General features: G+C 41.4%; 2 protein-coding genes across 5 annotated transcripts in view; one reads left to right on the top strand and one right to left on the bottom strand.

Moving 5' to 3' along the window:
• The first annotated feature begins 2,805 nt into the window (after positions 1-2,805).
• Positions 2,806-17,883, top strand: LOC134049149 (lamin-L(III)-like). 4 transcript variants are annotated; one of them, XM_062501371.1, is made up of 12 exons: positions 2,810-4,092; positions 8,045-8,201; positions 8,934-9,059; positions 9,934-10,104; positions 11,002-11,127; positions 11,252-11,472; positions 12,144-12,369; positions 13,056-13,163; positions 14,004-14,120; positions 14,216-14,320; positions 15,734-15,765; positions 16,299-17,883. In XM_062501371.1, the coding sequence occupies exons 1-12, from the start codon at positions 3,728-3,730 to the stop codon at positions 16,369-16,371; spliced, it is 1,827 nt and encodes a 608-aa protein (XP_062357355.1). In that variant the 5' UTR covers positions 2,810-3,727; the 3' UTR covers positions 16,372-17,883. The 4 variants fall into 4 exon arrangements, 3 of the variants coding, with proteins under 3 accessions (XP_062357355.1, XP_062357356.1, XP_062357357.1); XM_062501372.1 differs by lacking the exon at positions 15,734-15,765 and adding an exon at positions 14,452-14,522 and having other exon boundaries at positions 2,811-4,092; XM_062501373.1 differs by lacking the exon at positions 15,734-15,765 and having other exon boundaries at positions 2,812-4,092.
• Positions 17,884-18,220: 337 nt separating this feature from the next.
• Positions 18,221-25,076, bottom strand: part of SH3GL3 (SH3 domain containing GRB2 like 3, endophilin A3) — a 43,125-nt gene continuing 36,269 nt past the window's right edge. Inside the window, exon 9 of the mRNA XM_062501374.1 lies at positions 18,221-19,477. Coding sequence (XP_062357358.1) covers positions 19,272-19,477 — 206 coding nt within the window. The 3' untranslated portion in view covers positions 18,221-19,271. The remainder of the gene's footprint in view (positions 19,478-25,076) is intronic.

Below are 25,076 nucleotides of genomic sequence, written 5' to 3'. Positions count from 1 at the left end.
GGAAGAAATACAACACATCACTGGGATGAATACTAGTGACACACAGAGTGAGGTTATGAAAAGAGAAGACGAATGCACACTTCACTGTGCACTTTCACACAGCAAACCAGGTGTTGGGCACAGTAGTAGCAGTCCAGACTATGCATAGCAACAGTTTCTGTGCTTGTAGCTGAGAGCAGAGTTTGGTCACTGGGAGCTGGAAACCTAGCTGGAGCTAGGAATAAGCAAGGAATTTACCCAGTGTCACATACAAAAGGCTGTTATCAACTGTGTTTTCTACATTTCGTATCCTACCAAGCAAAATTTATTATTTACTTGTGCATCTGGTAAGGCCACAAATAAATTACTTTTTTTCCCCTGTTACCAACGCATAGAAGGCTGTTGTCCCATAGCAGACACAAGTCACTCCAAGCCAACTGACTTGTAGCGCTTAATTTAACCAGGCATAGAGGCATAGGCTGGAGTACTGCAGGGGAGGATCGCTTGTGCAGTGACATGTTCTGCAAAGGCCTTTCCCATCTCTGTGTACCACCACCAATGACACAAACTGCCCGTTAACCTTTCTAGCGGGCGATCTCTAATTTTTAGGTACATTTCCTACTCTGGTACTGTGGCAATCATTATCAGACCAACAGAACTCAATTTGTCCTCATTAGCTCTGGTCAGGTGTGAGTCGCGGCTCTCTGTGACCAAACAGCTTACAAGGTGTTCATTGATACATTCCCAGGCCTCAGAGGAATATAATTTGAAACAGTATTACTGTTATATATAGTAACTCCTTAAGGTGTTACACTGTCCAGTATATCTTGATTTGTTTCCAGTGGGTGTCTGGGAAAAGACCCTCGTGACTTACAGAACAGAGTAACATCCAGAGAAAAACACCAAAATACTGCCCAGTTTTCTGTTGTTTATGCTGATTCTGTATCTATGCCTATATTTGTCAGCACAATATTGTTGTAACAGGCAAGTTTGATTGCTTTACTCTGTACAACCTCAACTACATTTGACCCTTGAAAACTAGATATGGATTCAAAAATTTTGCATTGGATCACAAAAAAAAAATGAATTCTAAAAAGAGATATTATTATCAAGAAACTTGCAGTCAGGTGTGCAGGCTGCAGCTCTGTCCCCTTGCTCCTGGGTGAGATACACAGGGGGCTAGAAGGGACAGCCAGGGGTGCAGAGAGCCCTGGTAAAATTCAGCAACCAAGGTGGCACAAACCAAGCCAGGGAAGAAAAAAAAAAAATAATAAAAAAAAATCAGTTTGTGGGCCATCAGAGGCCACAGCTTAGCAAAACCACAAGGCAGCATAAAAAGAAGGGAGGAGAAGGTTGAGGGCCAGGCCAGCGCTTAAATGGAGCTCCAGCAGGGCTGGGCACAGTGTGGGCAGAAGCCTCAGCTGGGGCTGGTCAAGGTCATGACGGCTGCTAGTTCCCTGGAAGCCTTGACAACATTTTGGGTCCAATACAGACACACTGCTTACAGCTGCCTGGAATTAGTTAGAAGATACCTATGGAAAAAGATAACAAGAAGTTTACTTGATTCTTTTCCCCCTGCTTTTTATTGTATTACTAGCTTTATTTCTGTATTCTTTTTTTGACGTAATTTCACCAACTCAAGGTCAAGGGCCCATTAAGATGTTTGAAAAATCCACAATGTTTTTTATTCCAACTTTGTGGCATCTGCTAATAACTTCTAAATCTCCCATATCTATATTTTACTATAAAAGGACTATTTATGAATAATTTTTACTGTGATTTAGTCTGGGATATGTACCTTTTCCAACATTTTCCCCCATCTCTTAATCCTGGAACATTACTAATATCTTTAAACTGGAAACAGTAGGAAAGGATGGCACAGGCTTATCTCTGCAGGAATTCCTCAGCTATATTTGTGGTATAAGCAATACAGAGTATCAAATAAGAAGTCAGAAAAAATGCCATGAAGAAAAGAGTCAGCAACATTATGCTTTTCTTAAGTTGCTTCCTTATGTTCTCAGACCAAGAGAGCAGGTAAAGAATACAAAAGATAAAACTAGCCAGGACTATTTTTCAACTATTTCTTTCAACTGTTTTTATTATTACAAAGCCTTGGCAGACAAGAAAAAATATTCTCAGAATAGCAGATGTCTTGCTTTGTCCTCCGTCTGTTCCAAAATCATACAATATATTTGAACAGCTGGCCAGTAACATGCAATGATCAAGCATGGCAATGACACACAATCACAGAGTTCTTTGTAGAGGACTGAGGTTTCAAAGCTGAATTAAACCCTCAGATGTACACAGCTTGGTCTTACAGGTACATGTTCAGATTTAAGCCATGCTTTTTTATTTTTCTTGAATTGAGTTTTCTGTTGGCAATGAAGGACAAACAAGTACTCACTAAATCAAAATAAAATGCTGGAACAGCTTTGCAGAAAAGAATTTCCTGCTGGTGCTGCTTGGACAAGAACCAGAGGAACTTAGTCTGGCTCTATGTCACTTGCATGCTGCACATAGCTTTAGAATCTTGAAATTATGTTTTGGGTTTTTATAAAAATGTGTAAAGATGCTCAGAAAAAAAAATGCAGTGGATTCACACGTTCATCTGTATCCTTATCAACTCTGTAACCTTGTATCCAGAGGTATAAATGACAATTCTAGACACCCCAGCTACATTCTTGGGACAAATTATGTTGTTTTCCAATGTTACCTGCCTGACCACGTATAAAGAGGAGCTTGAATTTTTGCCTAGAATCTTCACAAAAATCTATCTTTGCATTTAAACAGCCCTAAGAGAGAGCATGCCAAGAGTATTTTCCTGTGTAGGAAATAACAGTTTAAGCTAAGATCTTAATTGACATTTCTTGTAACTGCTACGACAAACACTGTCATTTACAGTTACAGTAATGTTCAGAGATTTTTAGGCTCACACTGAATGAGTTTCCTATAGCATCTGCTCTCAGAAATGGAAGTAAAAAAAGGTAAATTAATTAGCTGGTGGGAAAACCTGACAATTATCACTGATCACATCGCTACTGAAGAAGTGCTGAAGCAACCTCCTCACTAAACAACGATTTTTATTAAATGTAATTAGTGTAAGGCTTCACAGGCATATTCACACATTTGTCTTCGTGCAAGCTCTCTTTCTACCTCCGTTCTTCCTTTTGCTCACGCATCACTTTTTAGCCAGAACACTATGTATGTGGGATGGCTGACAGGAAAGCTAAAAACGCCCATAAAGAGCAGAAGAAAACAGGTTATTTTCATCAACTGAACAAAAAAAAAAAAAAAAAAAAAAAAAAAAAATCTCAGACACAACAGGCCGAGCACTGACGCAGCAGTATGCTGGAGTGTGAGCATCACTGCAGCTATCATGGATCTTCCTAAAGCTAGGATTTTGGTTTCGCCCCGACCCCTTGCACCGGTCTGTGAGAACGCAGGGCTGGGGTAGGTTTTTCTCTCCCCGCCCTCTCCGGGCAGCACCATTGTACTGATAAAATGCAGGAAGGCACATTTGAAAGATAAAACAGGGAAAAAAAAAAGAAAATAAAATAAATTTCAAAAAAAAGTGTTATCTCCAGTGCTCGGCCGGTGCGGCGGCGGGGAGCACCCCGAGCCCTTTAAGCTGCCACCCTCGGCGCGGGCCGGCGGCAGCTGCGGGCTATTTATACCGGGGCGGCGGCGGGCGCTGGGAGTCCTGCGCGGGGCGGTCCCGGCGGCGGCGGGGCCCGCAGCGGAGGCTGCCATGGCCACGGCGCTGCCCCCCACGCCGGTCGGCGGGAGCCGCTCCGTCGGCCGCGCCGCCGAGTCCCCGCTGAGCCCGGCGCGGCTGAGCCGGCTGCAGGAGAAGGAGGAGCTGCGGCAGCTCAATGACCGCCTGGCCGCCTATATCGAGAGGGTGCGGACGCTGGAGGCCGACAAGTCGGCGCTGCAGCAGCGGCTGAGCGAGCACCAGGAGGGCACTGACCGGGAACTGGGCTGCCTGCGGCTCCGCTACGAGGCGGAGCTGGCCGACGCCCGCCGGGCGCTGGATGACATCGCCATCGAGCGGGCCACGCTGCAGGTGGAGCTGGGCAAGATTGGCGAGGAGCATCGGCAACTACACGTCAGGTCGGTGCTCCGGCCCTGAGCAGGCCTCCCTGCCCGGGGACATCCCGGGGAGCCGTCTCCTCGGGGCTCCTGTAGGGTGCGGGGAAGGGGATGCTTCTGGCAGGAGCCTGTGGGTTGTGGGAGGAGTGCGCGGTGATGTTTCATGTCCCGGCCGTGCAGGCGTGACAATCCCCGAAGGCGTTATCTCCTGGGGTTAGGAGACGTCTGGATGCCTGTTCCGAAGGTGTGCTGGGGCGATGCTAAGTGCCTCCGAAGCTATGGGGTCACATCAGCACCTGCCCGCGATGGGCACGGGGCTCCTGCAGGATTTGGGGTGCCGAATGACCTTCTGGGGTGTGAATGCATGGCTGCCTGGGTTTGGCACCTCGCCTGTGTTTACAAACGCTCAAGATGCTGGCAAGTATCTAGAAAGTCACGGAGCAGTGGAAGGAGAGTTTGTATGAAGTCAGAGTGCATCTTTTTTGGGCTGTTTAGCTCAGACTTTGCCCAGAGGGGGATACAGAGAGAAGATAGTTCTGGGAGCAATATGGCTTACCTGGTCCGGGTTGGTAGTGCTCAGAAGTTACCCTAGTTGCTTTTAAGCCTGAGATGAGCTGCCTGCTGTTCTAGCTTGACTTTCTTGTAAACTGTGTATCCTGAGGCTGGAATCATCATCCTGTCTAGGCTCACCAAGCCTGGACAATGGCAATGTAAGTGCTGTCCCATTCTCCAGAAGGAGGAAGAGGTCTGTGAACAAGTGTCCAATCCCAACAAGCTTCCTCTACAGAAACATACAGCCTGCTAGCACTGCTAGTTACAGCAATGCCCTGTATCTGTTATAGACTTGTAATAATTTGGATGTCCACAGGCCCCTTATATCTTGTTATAAAGCTGTATCAGAGCGAATTTAGGCACCAGCCTCTTATTTTAATGCCTTGAGGAAATAGTCCCTTCATAGGCTCAGTAGGACTCAAGTAGCTGTTCTAGTTGGGAATAAAATGTGTTTTTTACTGTAAGCTTCTGTTTTCAGCTGCATAGTTGTTGGGTTTCTCTGTCATGCTGGGTTCTGGTTCACAGATCTGTTTCGTAAATCTAACTAGCCACTTGAGTGGACAGTAAGGAGTGGGGTAATGCCTGTTCTAAAACTTTTCTGCTGCTCTTTGTGTTTGTGTAACTCTGGCTTTGGTTGTAAAGTTTTAGACTGGAAGATACGCAATCCTCTAGACTGCTAGGTTGAATTTTTGCTTTTATGGTAACTGGGTCCTAGAAGTTGAATTTACAGCCTGTGGGAAATGATACGTGGTACATATTCTGAAAGGTTTCTGAAAGGACTAGACTGAAGTCCTAATATTAATGTGTTTTGTATCTGGGCTGCCTAACTGCAAATGTCTCAGATGACTTGGAACAAACTTTGAGGGTATCATGTCCTTAGATATACATACTCCTTAAATAAACCTGGTGGCTGTTTAACTCTTATAGAATGAAATATCACCAGATAATTTCCTAACAGCATTAACTATTGGCTCTTATTAATCACTGATTAAGAGACTCAAGGTTTTTGATGACAATAAACTGCTTGCATTTGTTGTTTTTCTTACTACTTAAACAACAGTGACTGGAAGCAGATGTTTGGGGAGGAGAAGCTGTAGATAAGCATATTGGTTGAATTCACAGCCTCAGGAAGGTCAAAACAACTGCAGTAACACAGCAGACAAAGACAAGACCACGCTTTCTGCACCAGGAGTGTGGATGTGCATTTTTTCTTGTGTATGTGCCGCTCAGTGTAGCAGCTGAGGTTGTGAGAATGAATTCTGTATGTGCTGCTGACATCCTCTGGTCTTGACAAACTGGAGTCTGTTTCAAACATACCTGAAATCTTTCAGTAAAATTATTTAAATTCTCCAGATCAAGCTTATGTGTCATCCTGATTTACAAGGAATGTGATTGGCAGCACCTCAAAGATTTTGCTTGTAACTGATAGTCCATAGGCTACACTTAGCTCTGGAATGGTTGGCATATGGAATGTTGCAGAGTACTGTAACTGTCACTGCTTGCTGCATTGGGGTATAAAGCAGTGTTCTGAACCCCAGACTTGGATAAAAGGGTAGTAAATGCTCTTGTCAACATCAGACTTGTTAAATTGTTGCTCTTTAAGATGAAAGGTCTCACTCCAGGCTTCTTTGAAAATAATATTTTTCAGGAAAGAATCCAGGAAACCTGAGCCTGGCTGTCAGATGCTTACTTTGGGAAGTGAACTGCTAAAGCAGATAATAATGGAATTTCAGTTTTGCGCACACTTTGACTGCAGAATAAAATTTATATTATTGTAGGATGAAACAGTCAGTGTTATGTAGTGTTATTTACATACTTAATAGATATCTAATAGATTAAGTGGTGCTGGTAGCAGAGACCCCAAAAGGAAAGTGAATAATTAATACCTAGAAAAGAAAGAAACCTTAAATACTAAAACTACAGCACATTATCTTGTTATTCACTGTTAGTTGAGCTGCTTCCCCTAGAGTCTGAGTGAAGAGTAAATAACTTCTGGCACAATACAGTTAAAAATGCCTGTGAAGAGCAGGGCTAGAAAAGGCCTTGAGGAAGCACCTGATGCAGCCACATGCCCCAGGCCTGTGCTGGAACCAGCCATACATACATCTTTCCCAGCAGATTTTGTGTAACTCTTAAGTTCTAGATGATGGAGATTCCAGAATATCCCACCCCCCCTCAGGCAGTTTGCTTCAGTGGTGAACTGTCAGCTTCCTCTCCCTAACATCTAACCCATGTATTCCTCCCTGCAATTTAAGACCAGAGCTTCCTGTCTTTTCCACAATAGATATGGAAAACAGATTGCCTAACTACGCAGCAGTCCTTCATGTATTTAAAAATGGTTCTGTCTCTTGTCACTTTTCCCTTTTCTAGACTAAACAACCCTTAGTATTTTCCAATCTTTCCTTGCAGTTCAAGCTTTCTAAAGCTGATCAATCCTGCAGAATTACTTTGGGCTCTTGCCAACTGATCTCAGTTATCCTGGAAAACTCATTGTATGAGCTGACACAACTTTGCCACTTGGCAGAACTGGTGTTGCCAAAATAAATTGAGGACTTCCTGTACTCTTCCTAATCTCAAATACAAATTTTGAGCAGGTGCTCCGACTCTGGTTCGTGGGCAGACACATGTAAGAATTTCAAAAGTTGGAAGAGTCTGGGGAAGTTATTTATCAGTGTTCTTCTCGGACAGCAACTCGCTGTGGGCCCTTCTCGCACTTCTCCACTGTGGTGCCAGTGGCAGCTGAAGAGTGTTTGCCATCCAGCTGGTACCTGCGGTTCCACTATCTGGGTGTTGGTGTGGAGATGGTCTCTTCTCGGAAAGCAAAGCTCCCCTCACCCCGTACCTCCATCGCGCTGTGCGAGCGGGGAGGGAATTGCTCGCGGCGGTGGCTGAGGAGCTGCAGGACGCAAAGCCCCAAGGGGGCAGCTCCCCGGGCTGGCCGGTGGCCTCCGGGGGACAAAGCTCCCAGTGTGCTGCGGGCAGGAGGAGCGGCACGGCCGGCAGCCTCCGCCGCGCTCCGCCCTGCCCGTGAGGGCCCGGCCCCGGGCTGCCCTCCGGCCCGGCCCGCAGAGCCCGAGGCGCTCCCGGCGGGCCCGGGGCCGCCTTTGCCGCGGGGGTGTCCGTGAGGGATTGTCCGGCCCCGGCCTGTGCCGTCCCTTCCCTCTCCCGCTGGGAATGCCCTGGAAAATAGCTGGCTTCCGCATAGGCTTTGAACTGAACGAGCTGGAAAATGGGTCAGGAATCGTTCTGGTATAACAAATGATGCTTGTCGGAGGGCCCTGTCTGGTTTGTTTTGTGTTCTCACCGTGAGCCTGACAAACCTCTCCTGCGTTTAACCGCGGAGGACGCCTCTGAAGGGAAACGCGTTGGGAACGAACTCTCCCTCACTGGCTGCACTTAAGTGTGAAACTCTCCCTTGTAGGAATACCAAAAAAGAAAGTGATTTAAACGTGGCCCAGGCTCGTGTGAGAGACCTCGATGCCCAGCTGAATGCGAAGGAAGCTGATTTAGCAACAGCCCTGAATGAGAACCGGACTTTGGAGAATGAGCTCCGTGAATTAAAGGATCAAGTGCTCAGTGTAAGGCTTGCTATTGGAATCTAAACTTTGCTTTTGTTCCTGCGGTTTTTGCTTGATTTTCCTCCATTATTTATATTTAAAAGCAGAGAAAGCCTGGTAACTATGATAGTGACAGGTAGACAAAAAGATTTCCACAGCCTTGCTGACAGCAAATGCTACTGATGGTGGTTTCCTCAAAACTTCCACCTGTTGTAGGTGCCTTTCATTCTATGACCATAGGATGTAATGTTTCTTGTTCTAACAGCAAGATGAAATATACAGCTATAGTCCCTGTAGCATTCTCTGACACATCAGGGATGTATATAATACTCAAAGTGCATACTAGTTTATGAACACAGGCTGTATTTGGAGGATTAAGTGTCAAAAAATTGTATTAGACATTAGGAAGAAGTTCGGAATAATTGCAGTTGTAAAGGGGAAGAATATATATGGATAGTACAATTGATTAATCAGAAGTCTGCTTTGAGGAAACAAATTTAGCTGGTGGGATTAAAGGTTGTTCTATATTTGCCTTGTGGGAAATCTGGCCTACACAACAATTAAATTGGATTCTATCTGTTGCTGATATTTGGATCCCATTGACATAAGAACTTACACAGAGTAACTCACCTCACTCAACCAGTGTGTTTTGATTGCTGTGGTAATTAAATTGAATGACATATAACAAATTGGCTGCCTAATTTGAAAAAAATACCTCTTAATTTTGATAACCCTGTTGTCTGTCTTTTCTAGCTGAATCTGTCACTGGAGGATACTAAAAAGCATCTTCACAGTGAAATGTTGAGGAGGGTGGACCTAGAAAACCATATGAAAACTTTGCAGGAAGAAATGATGTTCCAGAAGCGCCTTCATGAAGACGTATGTTTTAGCTTATTAACAAGGCATCTTTTTAGGTGTCCATGATCCCTGGATGCACTTAAAGCCCATCTTAACATTGCTTTTATCTCTAAAAAGGTAACTAGCAACCTATGGCAGCCCATCAGCTCATAACATCCACTTAACTTGGAAGGCTCAAGAAAACACACAACCTCATGTTAACTGGGATAGTACCAATAGCTGTCTGGGATATGAGAAATTTTAGTCTGCTCTTCTAAAGATAACTGAAATCCAAATATATTACTTCGTGTAAGTGATAGTGCATATATTAGTTCCTGTTAAATGATTCCAGATGTTTGAAGCCTAAAGGAACTGAAGAAGCTAAATCTCCTTTAAGCAACTTGTGTTTCCAACTTCCTTAATGCTTCTCAGGTGTCTGGTAACCTTTGTGAGAGAAGTCAGTACATACAACTAAATGAATAGCTTATATATGACTGTAAACCAGCTTCCTTCTCACTGGTAGGAATCTCAAAGTGTATGGTTTGATAGAGAATTCTAATTTTTCTAAACAACTGCTATCACTTTTTGAATAAAATGAGTAGGTGAAGTAACAGTGTATGTGCATGTGTTCTAAGTTAAACAAAGAGAAACTATCTAGTTCAAAGAATTAGTCGTACAAATTAAATATTTACTACATTTATTAGTTTAAGCAATGCTGGCAGTGAGGTGGAAAAACAATATTGAGGTGGCAAGGTGAATGTGCCACACTTAATGGATGAATAAGATATGCATAAAGATGAATTATTGTGTACTCATTAAGTCTGCTTCAACAGGGAAGGATCTGTGAAGCTGGTACACTAAATCCAGTTTCAAGATGTATTGGCTTGTTAATTCTCTGAGAAATTTCTTCTCCTAGGAGCTCAAGGAGACAAAAAGAGTCCATGAGAGCAGGCTAGCAGAAGCAGAATCTGGCCGTCAAAGGGAACTTGAGAGTAAGCTCTCAGATGCTCTGCAGGGGCTCAGAAAACAGCACGAAGAACAAATTCAAAGTTACAAAGAGGAGATGGAACGAACTTTCAGTGCAAAGGTGGGTTTGTAAAAGATGACAATAAAACAAATCTGAAGTTCTCTGCACCTTGGCATAATTAAGGGCACACTGGCATAGACAGCTGATGCATGGAGCCCCTGCACTCACTGCAGAGCTTCTTGGCGTAAGTTGTTAAGGAATTTCAAAGCCATGTCAAATTTGACAGTAGGATTTTTTGCAAACATTTGATCCCAATCAAAACTGGTTCAAGCATAAATACAGGGAGTGATTAGGAGAAGTTAATCATATTTCAGACTTCTGGCAGGTTCATGACCAAGGTGTGTTAGGTTTTATTCAAGACTGAAATTACTTAATACAAACATAACTTCCTGCACACCAACTTGCATGTCAACTCGGGGAATTCCTTTGAATGCCTGTGTTTCTGTTTCCACTGAAAATTCTCTAAGTGTTTCTTGAAGGATCATTTTATCCTTTCTTGGGACATCTCAAGATTGAGGTAGAGCAATTTGCTTGTAAAGATGTAGAAACTCTTTAATAATAGACCTTCTGGGGAAGAGTGATAATAGTTTGATTTGTACACCCAATATCCTGCAGCTCTATGCTTTGACAAGCAGCTTCTAAACACATTCTCCATTGGTCTTCTGGAGAATCCATTTACTTAATATCCATACAAAGTCCTCATACATTACTAACTGAAATATCCTAATCCAGAAATTTTCGCTACCTGATTATTGCTGACTTTTTTTGACATAAATGTCAAACTTGTGTAAACCTCTCTAGAAAGCAATACAGAACTTTCTGACCTGGATGGTATCTGCACACTTCACTAAAAGATAACTATTTCCAGGTGTAACAGGTGAAAATTATTTGGTTTTCCTTCCTTATTTATAATACATGCTAATGTGTAACTCAGGACTAACAGTGACTTATCCACAGGTGGAGAATGCCCAGCTAACTGCAGCAAGAAACAGTGAGTTTGCCAGTGCTGCTCGGGAGGAGTTGATGGAAACACAGAAGAGAGTTGATACTCTGTTATCTCAAGTTAATCAATATCAAAGCCAGGTTCTGTCTTTATTTGTATAACCTTATAATTATTCTAATTTACTCTCAATTCAAAATATTTGCCTCTTCTCTCTAATCTTCACTTATGGTTTGATTTCTTTATTTCCCCTCCCCTTAATTTTAGAATGTTGCTTTGGAGAGCAGAATAAAGGAGCTACAGAATTTGCTGGATTATGACCGTGATCTCCATCGAAGGCGTATGGCTGAAAAGGAGGAAGAAATGGCACAAGCTCAGAAGCAGGCACAAGCACAGCTGGAAGAGTACGAGCATCTCTTAGATGTGAAACTGGCTCTAGACTTGGAAATAAATGCGTACAGAAAGATGTTGGAAGGAGAGGAACAGAGGTAGGCCATGACAAGATCTTCATTGTGAGAACTTGCTTCATTCAAGACTTTTACACTCTTTTTATCCTTCAGAATGTGGGTGGGACAAGAAACAAATAAGCACATCATTTAAACAGTAATTCAGTTACTGAAACATCATCTGTATTTATATCCCACATCTACGACATGGTATAGTAAGATAAAGTAACTTCCTAAATCCAGCTGATAAAATTCAAAGGTCTAGTAAGCATTCCTCAACTCTCTCCAAGTTTTGTGCTATGTGTTAGAGATAAAGAGCATTCAAGTTCCATGAATGAAGCTGGGAACTTGGATCAACTCCTGTCTACACAGACATGGTATCTCACATGCATGGTGAGAACATGAACTCTCAATACATGCTAAGAAGGGTCAAGAAACTACTTTCACTGAAGACCGTCTGTTAAGACTTTAAAGGAATATTTAGTGCAGTTGTGGATCTTCTGTTATGAATATAAGCTTGCTCTGAATGCTGGGGCTGGGGGTGTCTTCCAAACTTAACAAACGGCTTAGCTACTCTTGCCAATAAAAGCAAAGTTTTGTATTCAAGACCCCATTGAAAGCTTGGATATAGGAAGCTGTAGTGGGGAGGGTAGGCATGAGAAGAAACAAAGCACATGGGATACTCAGGTGAATGTTATCTGACTTCCTTCTAGGCTAAAGCTATCACCCAGTCCATCTTCACACAGCGCAGGAACTCAAGCAGCAAGTCAGGGCCGAAGATTCCTGCATGGGAAGAAAAGAAAAATCAAAGAAACCAAAAAGAGGGAGCACAGTCCTGCATTTAAGACTATTCAGCATGTTTCAGCTTCTGGAAATATATCTATTGAAGAGATCGATGCAGATGGGAGATTTGTCAGGCTTAAAAACCACTCTGATGAGGTATTTCCATTTTAAAGTCTGCATTGCAATGTATGACTGCTCAGGATGGCTTTAGCTTAGTGACAGACTATAGACTGACCTTGTGGTATGCAGCTGCTCTGCTCCCAGGGCTGTCTGGGAGCTGCCTTTGGGTGGAGGTGCAGGGGGTTTTAGTGTGCAAAAATCAAGCACCTTCACCTGCTTGTCACCAGATTCAGGCTAGTACTACCTACCCCCGTTGAACTAAATAGGGTGCTCCAGTAAATTGGATAAAGATGGTTTCACGTTAGTCAAAAATACTTAAAACAGCTAAAAGCTTGAATAGAGTTGGTGATATCTAATCTATGCAGAGGGTTTATCTGGCTCATTAGCTGTTTTTACCACTAATTTTATATACAAATATATAGTGGCCATGGTAGTGGCCATGGCAAACTATTTATCAGAATCTCCCTGGTAAAGAGCATCATGACCCTCCTGTTAATGAAAGATAAGAATAGGTGTGGCTTAACTTGACTAACATTAATCCTAAAGTATAGGGAGAAAACATAGGGAGACTTTAATGCAAATATGGCTGCTTCCTCAAAATTGTCAGATACTTGTATGCTACAAGAGTGGGAATAAAACTGGCCCATGAGTCTGGAAAGAATCTTGTGTTTAAATTGTATGGTGTTGGTCTGTAATGCTGAGAGATATTTCTTGTCCCACAGGATCAACTTCTACATGGCTGGGTGTTGAGACGACGTATTGGAAGCGTGGCAGATGTTACTTACAAATTTCCTTCACGGTTCACTCTTCAGGCAGGCCAAGAAGTTACAGTAGGTATTGGATTGGTAAAACTTCCTCAGAGCTCTGTTCTTGTGTTAGATGTCAGTAGATCTTCCTGTAATATGGAAAACTAAATAGATATTCAAAGTGTCTAAAAAACTAAAGCTTTTATGTGGCGATAGATATGGGGAAAATCCTTCAAGCAACTTAATCTGGAATAGTAATTACATTTCCTTTTAAAGCTTGGACTGAACCTGGATCATCCCAGATTGGAGTGTGTTCTAATTGTAAACAGAATCACCATATTCTAACTTTTTCTTAGGGTTTCCCACACTCCTGTGACTTGATAGTTGTGCAGAGACTCACACTCTTGATAAAATCTTTAGCCTGCTCCAGGTCAGCACTGTTGAGGTAATGATTTAGAGTACTAAGTTAAATACTCGTCCTAAAATCATACTCTAAGTACATGTAGGTGGTGATCCAAGAGCTGAACTCTACACTTGCTACTCTGAACTGTGGAGGAGTTTGTCCAACAGATTCGAGTGACCCCAGGCAAGAGGCTGTTGCACATGCAAGTTGCTTCCCTGAGCATGTCTGTGACTATGGCTTGACTACAACTCAATGTTCTGTATGGCCAAGCAGGGCTTCCTCTACAGTGGACAGAAGCTGTTAACAGCCTTTTCTGCACTGTTCTGGAGTCTTCAGCTAGGAAAAAATTACCACCATTCTTGGTAGTCCTGAAAAGAAATAACTGGTCAGGGATTACAGTGGTTCAGTTTCTCTTACTGGATGTCTTTGGTATTAAAATACTTAATAATATATATGTTAGACTGAATTGTAATTAATAGCAAAAGCAGATTCTTCAGAAGCTCACTGTAAATCTGTTGCAGATCTGGGGTGCAGCTGCTGGTGTAAGCCCAGGTCCTAGTGATCTGGTCTGGAAGTCTCAGAAGTCTTGGGGAACTGGGGATAATATTGGTGTTACGCTCATCACAGATGTTGGTGAGGTAAGTGAAATAATAAAACACTTGTACTGTCCTAATGCTAACCTTGCTTGTGATTAATTCCTGAGGGTCTTGGTGGCAATTCAATTGTGTTCTAGGAACTTGCAGAGAGGAAGATAATGCTTGTACCCAGAGGAGAAGAAAGTGAGCAAGATGATGATTATGAAGAAATAACTGGAAGTGAAGCAGAGTTTGCATCTCAGGTAAGCTGCCTGAAGTTCAAATATATGCTGTCAGCAGTCATTCAATGGCCATTTCTTTTCCTTACTAAATGAAAATACTGCTTCAAGTACTCTTCATATCCCACATATCTTAATGTTTTTCTTGATGTCAGACCAAAAGAAGAAGAAAAAAGAAATGTTGTTTGGTTTCATGATAGTGGTTCCTGTGACCATCCTTAAGAAGGTGAGATGATGAGAATCATGCTTGTCACCTCATAGAAAACTTGCTTCATCAGTAGTGCTGCAGTCTCTTGTCCCACATAGGATGTAGCTTGCATGGCTTTGCATCAGAAATGCAAGTGAAGTTTTGCTTATTCTCCAAGTATGATCAAACAGTAGCATTAATTATTTAATCTTATTACTGACACTGAAAATACAGCCTTTAATGTCCTTTTCTTTTTGTCTAAATATTTGACTGTGAATTAAAGCTGTTATCCCAAGAACAGAATGCAAACACTGTTTCTGTGGGATGCAGTGACTTGACACTCCAATGTCCCTGCTTGCTTTTAAGATGATTTCAGTGTGATCTTAAGGTCAATACACTTACAAACTTGCATCCTGTGCAAGACTGTCCAGCCCCTTCAAATGGCTTTTGGCTGACCGTAATACAAGTCTGAACTGATGCATTTTGGATGCTTCTACTGTACTTTGATATACTATTAGTTACCTTTGATTGCTGAAATGGTCTAAACCAACTAATATGAGGGCTTTAAGTTGGTCCTAACCAAACAATTATAGATTGTACTTGACTCAAGCTGGTTTGTGCCTTGACCCAAAACAGTACTATGGTACAAACTTCAAAGCCTGAGAGCAAGGGGATGCTTAGCTCTAAAAACTCTCTCCTTCCTGCTGACAAATGTCCAGCTACCACAGCTCTTCCTAAAACTGCTCCTACCTAGTTGCAAGGAGTCACATCTTGCTGCACTAGGTTAAAGCTGCCACTACAGTATCCTAGATATTTTCATAATGTACCTGTCTAAACAGGAACTTACAAGTACCTTAGTACTGTATTTCTGAAAAAAAAATGTACCTAAATAGGGAATGACTGACTGCTGGCTTTTTTTTTTTTTTGTCCTTTCAAACAGAAAATCAGGATAAATATCTGTTACTAAAATACCATGTGGCTTAAAGGATGTTTATCAGTCTCCTGACTTGCATGCACATTCTTGTAATATTTTCAGTCTCACTGAAGGATGGTGAGACCCCATTAAATAGGCTATTGAGAAGGTCTGTAATGCTGTTCTGCCCTTTGGGCTCTCAGTGATACAAGCTTCTTTTCATACTCAGAGTGGGGCCTCTCCTCAGGGGTGGCTTCTTCTTATAGAACTTGTTTAATAATCAGTGATGGAAAGCAAAAGTAACTTTTTTCCTTACGCTTCTAATCTGTTTTATCAGCAACTTTACAATACAGTTGTGTGCCATTTATGGTAAGAAACAATCCTTATACTTAATCAAATTTTAATGTCATTCCTTTTTGCTGAATTCCTATCAAACTCTTGACATTAGTATCTATATGCTTCTGCTGCCTTGCTAGGACTGAAACTGCTGCTTAGTAAATGGAAGTTAACATGTTGCATGCAGTAAAACAATGGGAAGAATGCATGCTGTGCTTTAAAGGCACAGGCAGTGTTTCCATGTTTTGCTTCTGCTTTTACCATCCTAAAGAGGGCAGCACGGATCTGCATGCCACTTAAGTTCTGGTGCTTGGGAAGTGAGGTAGTGATGGGCAGTCTGACAGCCTTTCATTAAGGCACAGGCTCATGTATTGCATGGACTTAGGCTTGTGTAGTACAGTTCATGTATTTTCTCTTGAAAATCTGCTCTGCTTTATTAATAAGTAAATCTACAGAGTGCTAAAAACCCTACCTGCCTATATGAGGATCAAGTAGGTACCTAGCAAGAATTATTAAGTTTGTGCATATGATGCTAATTTTCATGTTTTCCTATTTACTCTCTGCAGCAAAAGGAAGATCCCAGCTGTTCTGTCATGTAATATAGACAATCATCTGAAAACACCTCTCACTCCCAGGTGATATAGACATGCATTGATATTTTCTGTAATAGCTGGAATTTGGAATTCACATATTCCATCTGATGTCTTCGTGAGAAGCATTATCCATAACATGATGGAATTTCCTAACTTCTGATACTGGATCCTGGCCTTGGATTCACTGACACAAAGAGCAGTAGAATACAAGTTCCATGTGAAGTTATTTTTACTTTTACATGAGATCTGGTTTCTGTGACCTGCTTGAACAAAGGAGGGTACAGAGTTTACAAAGCTTCTAAACATGTGCCCTAGAAGGATGTTAAATACTTGACAATGAACATGAGGCTGCCTCAACTTTCTCAATATTCTGCTGTGGTGTTCTTTAAAGGTAATTTCTCTTTCCAGCCTGAGTGGGAAACATGGGACAGATCATACCCCTGCACCTTGAGCAGGTCTGAAGTAAAACATGCCCTGAAGAGTGATGAGTGTCTGAAATGTTTCCTGCTCAGATCCTGATGCAGAAATACATAAGTGGTCTGGATCACTTCCTAGAGTAAAACACTTTAGAATTAAAAGCAAGTTGTAAGAAATATTCCTGCTTGTTATTAAATGTACTGTTTCTATAGTCTAGCACCTGGAAGTCCCTGTTTCAGTATTGTCTATTTCTAGATACAGTGTATCACAGCAGAGCTGTGCCTGCCTTAACTTGGAAAAGTGTATCCTGGAAATGTGAAAAAGCATCTCATTCTGACAGAGCAGGTACTGTGACCAGCGCTGCTGACATTGTTTAATTGGTCCCAACACCTTTATAAGGGGCTAGAGGCAAAAATATGCTAACTCAAAAATGAAAACTAGAAAGCCCAGCTGTAGTGAAAACCACCTCACACTGTCTGCTCTTGAGCCCTTATGTGCTGAATCTCCATTCAGGCTGCAGCTGTGTGTGTCTAATGGGACAGCTGGGGGAAACTGGTCATGTGCAGTGTGCAGCTCCCCGTCACGCTGGTAGCTGTGTGCTCCATGGAAAGTCTGTCCTGTAGCCCCCTCAGGAGGGCACTGCAGTCACTGTCTCGCCACCAAACTGCTCCCCTGCTGGCCCTGGAGGAAAGGAAGGGTCTTGAGCTACATGAAGGAAACTTCTACCTGAGAGTAGGAGCAGGGGGGAACAGCTGAGCCTGCAGCTTTCTCTCAATGCTGGAATAGTGTTTTGACTGTCTTTTAACTTGCCAAAGGGTTCAGTTCCAAATTCAAGACCTGCTTTGTGTTAGGATGCAGGTGTTAAGGTGAGGTTTTCCTTATGCTAGCTTAAACTCTTGTTATTTAAAAATTCTAATTTTGAGACATCAAGAGTAGGTGCTGGCTTGAGACTTGAATTGTAGCAGATCCAAATTCTTGTTCCACCTCAAACAATAGAAATAGCTGCTGCTCTAACTTTGCTGTATTTATCTTCATTTCTTAAAACTTTTTTTAACTATTAAAGATATTTTTCATGTATATAAAAGCACTCTTGGATTTAAATATTTGCAGATTAAATAATAAAGGTCTGTCTGTTCAGTGATTTCTGGTGAGTGGTTTGAAGTAACAAGACTGATATTAGGGACTGCAGCCTAAAGAAACCTTCAGCACTGTTGATATTTATCAATTACTTCAACTGGAACTGAACTGCTATGAGCTTAAGAAGAATCTTCAGTAGACAGCTTGCCCATAAAGAATTGAGCTCTCTTCTCATAAATTTCTCCTGAATGGAGAGAATTGGCAGAAAACTCCACGCTCCTACAGGGCTGCTCCCTTGGTTTGGTCACTACTACATTACTAAGCAAAGCAGAAGATGGGAAACAGGAAAACAAAGTGATTCTATCTTCATTTGGGAAAGTACTGATGCCAGAATTCTTCCTTAATTTTGAGGCTTTTCTGTATATTTTTAGTTATTACATGTCTTTCTATCACCACCTATTCTTCTTTCTCTTCCTTTCCATCCCTTCAACTAACTATAAGAAAGAGAAATGTATTGACTTTGTATGCAGTAGGCACCAGTACTACTCCCCCCTTTCTCTCACTGGAGTTCTATACAAACCCTATGGAACTAGGAGTAGTTTGTATTTAGTTCTAAGGAATTTCTCTTTTCCTTCTGCTAGAAAAAGATGTTAACATAAATGGTAAACTAGCACTAGAGAAGTAGCAAGATCATTAAAATTGCAGAGCAGAGATGTCATAAAACTAATACTTTCTTTATTCATGCATTTTTTTTTGACATAGCATTGTTTTTGTCACTGAAAGCTGATCTATTCAGCAAAAGTAGCCTCCTGCTCAAACAAGTGCCAGAACCATCACTACAGAAGCAGCAACCACTGTTCTTATCCCACAGAAATATTTATTCAGTTTGGTCAGTAAATTATACCAATTTTCAATGCTGAGAACTTGTACTTAGTACAACATCATCTTAATATTGACAACAACAACTTTGCCTTTTGTCAACATACAATGCAAAAGATTAATTAACTTGTCCACAATAAATTACGGTGTGATAGATGAAAAACAACTCAATGACATCAGGAACTTAAGAACTGGCTACAGTTAGCTTCACTAACAGTATTTTTTAAAATGGTTTTCAATAGTAAAATCATTGCAGCCAAAGATTAAAAAAAAAATCCACATACAATAATAGCAAGGAAATGCATTTTTGGAGCAACAGTGAGCTACCAGTAAACACTTCATACAGTGATCTTCAAGGCACAAAGCAAAAAAACTGGGTATGGGTTTTTTTGCAGGTTGACAAATCAGGGAAGGTGAAATTTTTTTGAATATAAAATAAATACATTTTAAAAAGACGCATACAAAAGTCAGTAAGTCAGTCAAATAGCAAGGCTTTCACAGAATGCCACACTGACAGAACACTTGTGAATCCATTTCAGTCATGAAATCATGTTCACAGCTCAAATGACACAATCACTGAGGCAAGGGAACTATCACTTCAACATAATTAATGGGGAAGAAGCCAGATTCTCCATTTAACATCCCCTCATACCAATTCTCATCAATCTGATTGGTCAAAGTTATGATGTCCCCTTCCTTAAACCCAAGCTCGCCTTCATTTTCTGGCTCAAAGTCATAAAGAGCTTGGCAGCAAGGCTGATCCATGTGGACTGAAGAACCTGCCCCAGTGACAGAAAAAACAACCACATTAATTGATCTTCACACCATCCCACCAGCCACTAAGCACAAAAGAAGGGGTCAAAAATGTACCCTGCTGTCATGTCAACAGTAATAGCTTTTCCATTGCTTTTATTCATTAACATCTGGTGCTTCTACATATAAAGTACAAGATCAGTGATAATAAGTTTAGAGCATAATTGTTTGTCCCCTAAGTTCAGATGCTACTACTCTTTCATTGCAAGTTGCCTTCCCTCTCAAAAGGATGTTTATCTCCAACTGAAGACTTGAGTAATCAGTTGTCAAATGTGCTCTCTGTGGAGTAGCTGCCAGAGGAATCGGAAGGGCAGGAGTTGAGGAAGCAGAAGAGTCAACAGGGGAAATGACAAGGACTCCTTTAAACAAATGGCACTTGAAAAAAATGGCACATCGATCCTGTGGGAATACCTACCAGAGGGCAGGGGCTCCTGGTCCTACAAACACAGCCCTGCAGCCCGAGGCAGACACCTGGATTTTCACACCACATGTGCCTTGGCAGGAGTGAGGCTTCCACCCTCCCCTGAGCTGTGACAGTTCTGGGTTACTGCTCCCTGAGCTCACCTTCCCCAGTCCTTTATTTTATACAACCTCCATCTGAACTAAGGCAAAGGCTGTGGTAGGAACAAAGGCACCTGCCAAATTATTTTAGGGATGAAAACAGTTTTCTGATACAGTACCTGGCTGTTCTTGTGATTTGCATTGTTTGTCCAAAAAAAAAAATCAATTCCAAATCACCCATAAACATTAAAAAAAAAAAAGTTAACCTTATAAATGCAGTAAATACTCTTTAAGATATTCTCATAGAAGAGTGTTAATTAGCTTGGATTAGCAATACCAAATATATATATTAAATATTAATATTTTTGAATAATTATGTTCAAATTTTAAAGCTCAGCTCTGTGGTCAAGGACTAGCTCATGGTTCAACTATAGTTCAGCAATAACAGATTTTTTTAACAACATATGTAATGTATCCAAGTAGAAGTCTGGTAATTTGAAATACATTTATAAATTAAGAACAGGAGAAAAGACTTAATGCTGCTGCCTTGTAAAAAGACACCTCTAGAACACTAGTACTTATATTAAATTATTCAGGTTGTCTTATTGAGAACATTGCAGCAATACTCAAACATTCCAGCCTTGACTCTCCCAGCTATCATTTTTAACTGGGTAAATCTGCATGCAATTGGTAATGCAATACAGATATACTAGCTAAAAAGGCAAAAATGCATTTTAATCTGTTAATCATGGTAATGCATAAGAAACTATTTAAATTAACTGCTCGGGCATTTTCTAGATAGAGGAATTAGGAGAAGTCTCTAATGGAAACCAGCTAAGAACCAGTGATGATCACTCAGTGAGAACAGACAGCTAAAAGCATCTTCTTAGTTGACAATAATACAGATATTGGGGGCAATATCTGGTGTTAAAACTGGAAAGTAGGAATTACTTTTCTCTTTTGTGGATATATTTTACCTTTGATAGCAACAGAAGAGAGCTTTTATTTACAACAATGGAAGAGAAATGCCAAGAGAGACTAAGCAAACCTTCCCAGAGCAGCACTGCCACAATGCCAGAATCGTCCTCTCCCTGTGGAAGGCTCAGGGTAGTGACAAAGTCCTACAAGAACCAACTAGATTGGAGCTACTCTAATACACTGGTACAGGTGAAAGCTTGGTTGTCATGCATTTGCTGAAGGACTCCATGCAGAAAGAGATGATGAGCCAGTTGCCTAACAAAAATGGACTTATCATGTTTAAAACCACAAATGGACTGTGTTTAAAAATAGCTGAGTTATTTTCAGCCTTTGCCAAGGTAGAACCGGTACCAGCTCTCCAGAACTGTCAACAGCAGAAGGCACCTATCGCAATAATTGACAGAGCTCTTCGCCTGCACCAGCTGCTCCCATGGGGCTAATTTGTTACTGCAAGCCAGTTAATTTCTGACAGTGAGGTACCTGATCAGAGATGGATCACATTTGGTTCATTTTAAGCTCCAAAGAACTGCAAAGAAATGTCTGGCAGCCTGAAAAGGTTTTTAAATAATGGCCACAGCCAGCACAACTGGTTTCACTCCAGGCTGTAGGATCAGTCAAAGTCTTCATTAGAGCCAGGCAGCTGCTGCTACTGGATAATCCAGTGAGACAAAGCTTCCCTGACAAAGGTAAGGGGGCAGCACTGCCTGACAGTCTGCAACACACACTGCTTAACATCACAGAACTGCTGGCACCGTTCCAGCCTTTTGCTGTCTACTTGCACAAATGTTGCAGAGGTTTCAGCTAAATAAATTGCACTCTTCTATTTATGCCAACAGGGTTTATGTTCATTGTAACTCCATATGTACCTCCTTAATTTCTCTAGTCTACTTCTCTGTCACAGTCAAAAAAAGAACTGTCATTAATATTTCCAGACCACTCAGATCTGGACAGGACAGAATCAGGGTAAGCAAGAAGCTGTCTGATTCCTGGTGTGTTACAGGATGAAACCAAAATGCCATACAATGATGGTTTGAGGATTTTTTGTTTGTTTTCCCCTACAGAGGGTGCTACCGCCTGTACCTGCATCTACTCTGTCTTCTATACCATGCTGTATACATCAGGTAGCAAGACTGTACTTTTATAATCACAAACTGAAAGCCTGCTAAGATAATTAATCCCAGTCTCCCTCATAGCTGAAGTGAGCAAACACTTAGATGCTTATGTTAAATTCCAGCATGTGGCAACCAGATCCATATATTTCATATCATAGTCAAACCTGACAAACAAACTGAGTGAAAGGCATGATGTAATACAGCAATTAAAGACTTCTAAAATGAGCCAGATGATGCTCACAGCTGCAGCTCATTAATGAGGATAACAATGAATTAGAGCTAGAGATTTTTTTTATCTGCATTTGCTCAAAGCAGCCAAATAACTTGCAACAACATAAAAATTAAGTTTATGTGAATCTAGCCCTACAAATGTGTGCGAGTCATAAGTAGTAAATAATCCTCACATGTCAGAGACTATACAAAGGAAAGTACTTTTTCTGCTCCAAGAAGTTGATAGCTGAAAAAATATCGTGGAACATGGGAAAATTAATTTCCACGCTCAGAACTGTACCATGGCAGTTGTGCTGAATGTGTCACATCTTGCTTTGAACTGTCCTGCAGATCTCCACGGGTTTGCTGAATACCAAGACACTACTTACCCTGAGGGACAGTACCAGAGAAATTAAAGATCTGTATTTTGCTAGGGTCAATATGGAAGCAGGGAATATGAAGCACGGATGTGCTTGTTTGTGTAGGATGGGGAGGTCAGTTTCCTGAACAAAAAGGTGATAACTATCTCCCCATCTCATGGAGACTTTAAGACATTTAGCAGTCTTGCTTAGAACTGCCTGGCTCTCATTTCTAAATCACAGATCATTAAAAAAAAAAAGTTTCATTATTCCAATTTTAAAAAGGGACAGTAAAAGTTTTCCAATTTATAAGCAGGGCATATTGAGCCCACTGTAATTCACAGAAATCCATATGGACAATGTTTGAGTAGGAATAGGAAAAAAAAAAAAGAGAATGAATAGAGATTTCAGTGATGATTTGTACCTGCTGGGGAGGTAAGCACAGCACTCACAGCTTCTTCAGGGGGAAAAATCAGCATACATGGCCTTTCTAGTGTTATTAACAACACTTGAACATGGCAACAATTATCACATATATACTATTTCTCCTTTTCACCTCTTTTATGGTGGATTTACTTCATTCCCATTATGACAGCACTAAGCAAATGAAGCAGTGGCAACCCCTCATTTAGTGATATGCAAATGGTACAGCAGTCCATGAATGGAGTCGGAGTAGAAGTGCCTCACTCCTTCCCTATCTCAGTGATCAGTGGTCATTTTTTTCCAGTTTTCACTGACTTTCAGCTCATTAAAAGTGAGATTTTTATTTAACTAAGTGGACTGGAATTAACCTGGAGAAATAATCATCTATCCTTCTCCTGAAGGCAGGACTGATTATCCTTAAAGGACATCTTGGAACAACTGCTGCATGGCAATGATGAACCACTGTAATGTGGTTTGACACACTAGTTTATATACAAATGCTGACTATGAATCTCCTTTCTCCCCTGCACATGCAAAACAAGAAAAAAAAATGTCCTATATAACTTGATAAGTAGTTGATAGGGCCAAGAAATTTTATGGTAATTTTTAATAAAGTTGCTGTGTTTTTGCTACTTTCATCCAGGTGTGTTGTGAAAATGTGAAGGAGGTTACTGATCCCTGCAAACATCTCCAGTGCTGTGGATGAAGTATGTCCTTGTGTCACAAGTCTTGGGAATCACTGGTGTGACGTGAGAAAATGTACAGAGGGGGCTGTCTCCCTCCATCCCACAACTGAGAGCAACACAAAAACTCAGCATTCAGGCAGCACAAGGAGCTTTAAACAAATCAAGGAATCAGATCTCATTGGGTGGATTTATGCTGCCAAAATGCTGCAACTCCCCTTCAGTATGGATTGTATAATGGCTTCCTCTTGTAGCACAGTGCAAGAAAATTAGAGACTTTAGAAGGAGCATGAAGTTACAGCTCCAAGCCTTATTCTTTCACTCTTAGTTCTCTCATATCTCTTCCAACAACCTCTAAAAAGGAACAAGACTGGAGGGAAGAAGAAATTGGAGAGTTAGGAAAAAAAACAAAAAACAACAAACCTTCAGGAAAAAATCCAAGATGCCATGCCAAGTGCAGAAGGGAACTTTTGGCTTACTACTTCCCCTCTATTTTCCTTCCAAGTAATGTTTATGGAAAAATCTCTGGCTCTTTCATTCTCTTTTCTTTGCATATAGTCATTTGGGTTTTGTTTGGGACTTTTTGTTTGTTTGGGGTTTTATCGGTTTGGTTTTTTACTGGGCCATCTCATCATATGGTGTAGTCAATAAGGAGATAGGGCAAAATTATTTCATTCATGAGATGAGGAAAAGCTATTTCAATGTGTAACATTACTAATTATTACTATTCACATCATATAACTTTCAAAAGTTGCCTTTTTTTGTGAAATCAGGGCCTTATTGAATGAAAGGGTCCTAAGCCCCCACCAACAGGTAGCTAAAGCACTTCAGTCCATACTTCAGTGCATGATTAGGGGACAGTAAAGTTAAAGGATGTTAAAACCAGTAAGGGTGGGAGTCATCTCGCTGAATTTTACATGGCTAATATTTGGGATCCTGTACAGATCATTTATGCCCTGAGACTGTGGAGAAAAATTAGCAGCTGGAGATACTCCAGACTGTGATCAAACACACTGACTGTAGGCATCTTTTTTTGCAAGAAAACGAATGTTTTTCTGCCAGCGCATCTCCCCCTCTCTCCTCCCACCCTCAGTGGCAATTCAGAGACCTAAAAGGCCAAGGAGAATGACACACCTAAATTTCAGATAGGTGAGAGTCTGTTGAGAGGAACCCTGCTTCACAGTTCTGTTTTGAAATCTGAGGAACAATCTGGAGTCAGATGTACAGATACTGAAGCCTGATGGGTCAATCCACTGTTCTCATGGTACAAGATATACCTCAAGCAACAATCTGGCAAAA

Source organism: Cinclus cinclus, chromosome 13, assembly GCF_963662255.1.
Source record: "Cinclus cinclus chromosome 13, bCinCin1.1, whole genome shotgun sequence".
NCBI lineage: Eukaryota > Metazoa > Chordata > Aves > Passeriformes > Cinclidae > Cinclus > Cinclus cinclus.
Note: the sequence above shows the minus strand (reverse complement) of the source record. Positions and strands in the feature narration are given on the sequence as shown.

What these genes read in the sequence shown, in the direction of transcription:
- LOC134049149 (XM_062501371.1), top strand. Translation starts at nt 3,728, where the DNA reads ATGGCCACGGCGCTGCCCCCCACGCCGGTCGGCGGGAGCCGCTCCGTC. An exon ending in TTGGAAGGAGAGGAACAGAG is followed by an intron (nt 11,473 to 12,143) that starts GTAGGCCATGAC and finishes ACTTCCTTCTAG; the next exon opens with GCTAAAGCTATCACCCAGTC. An exon ending in TCATCACAGATGTTGGTGAG is followed by an intron (nt 14,121 to 14,215) that starts GTAAGTGAAATA and finishes ATTGTGTTCTAG; the next exon opens with GAACTTGCAGAGAGGAAGAT.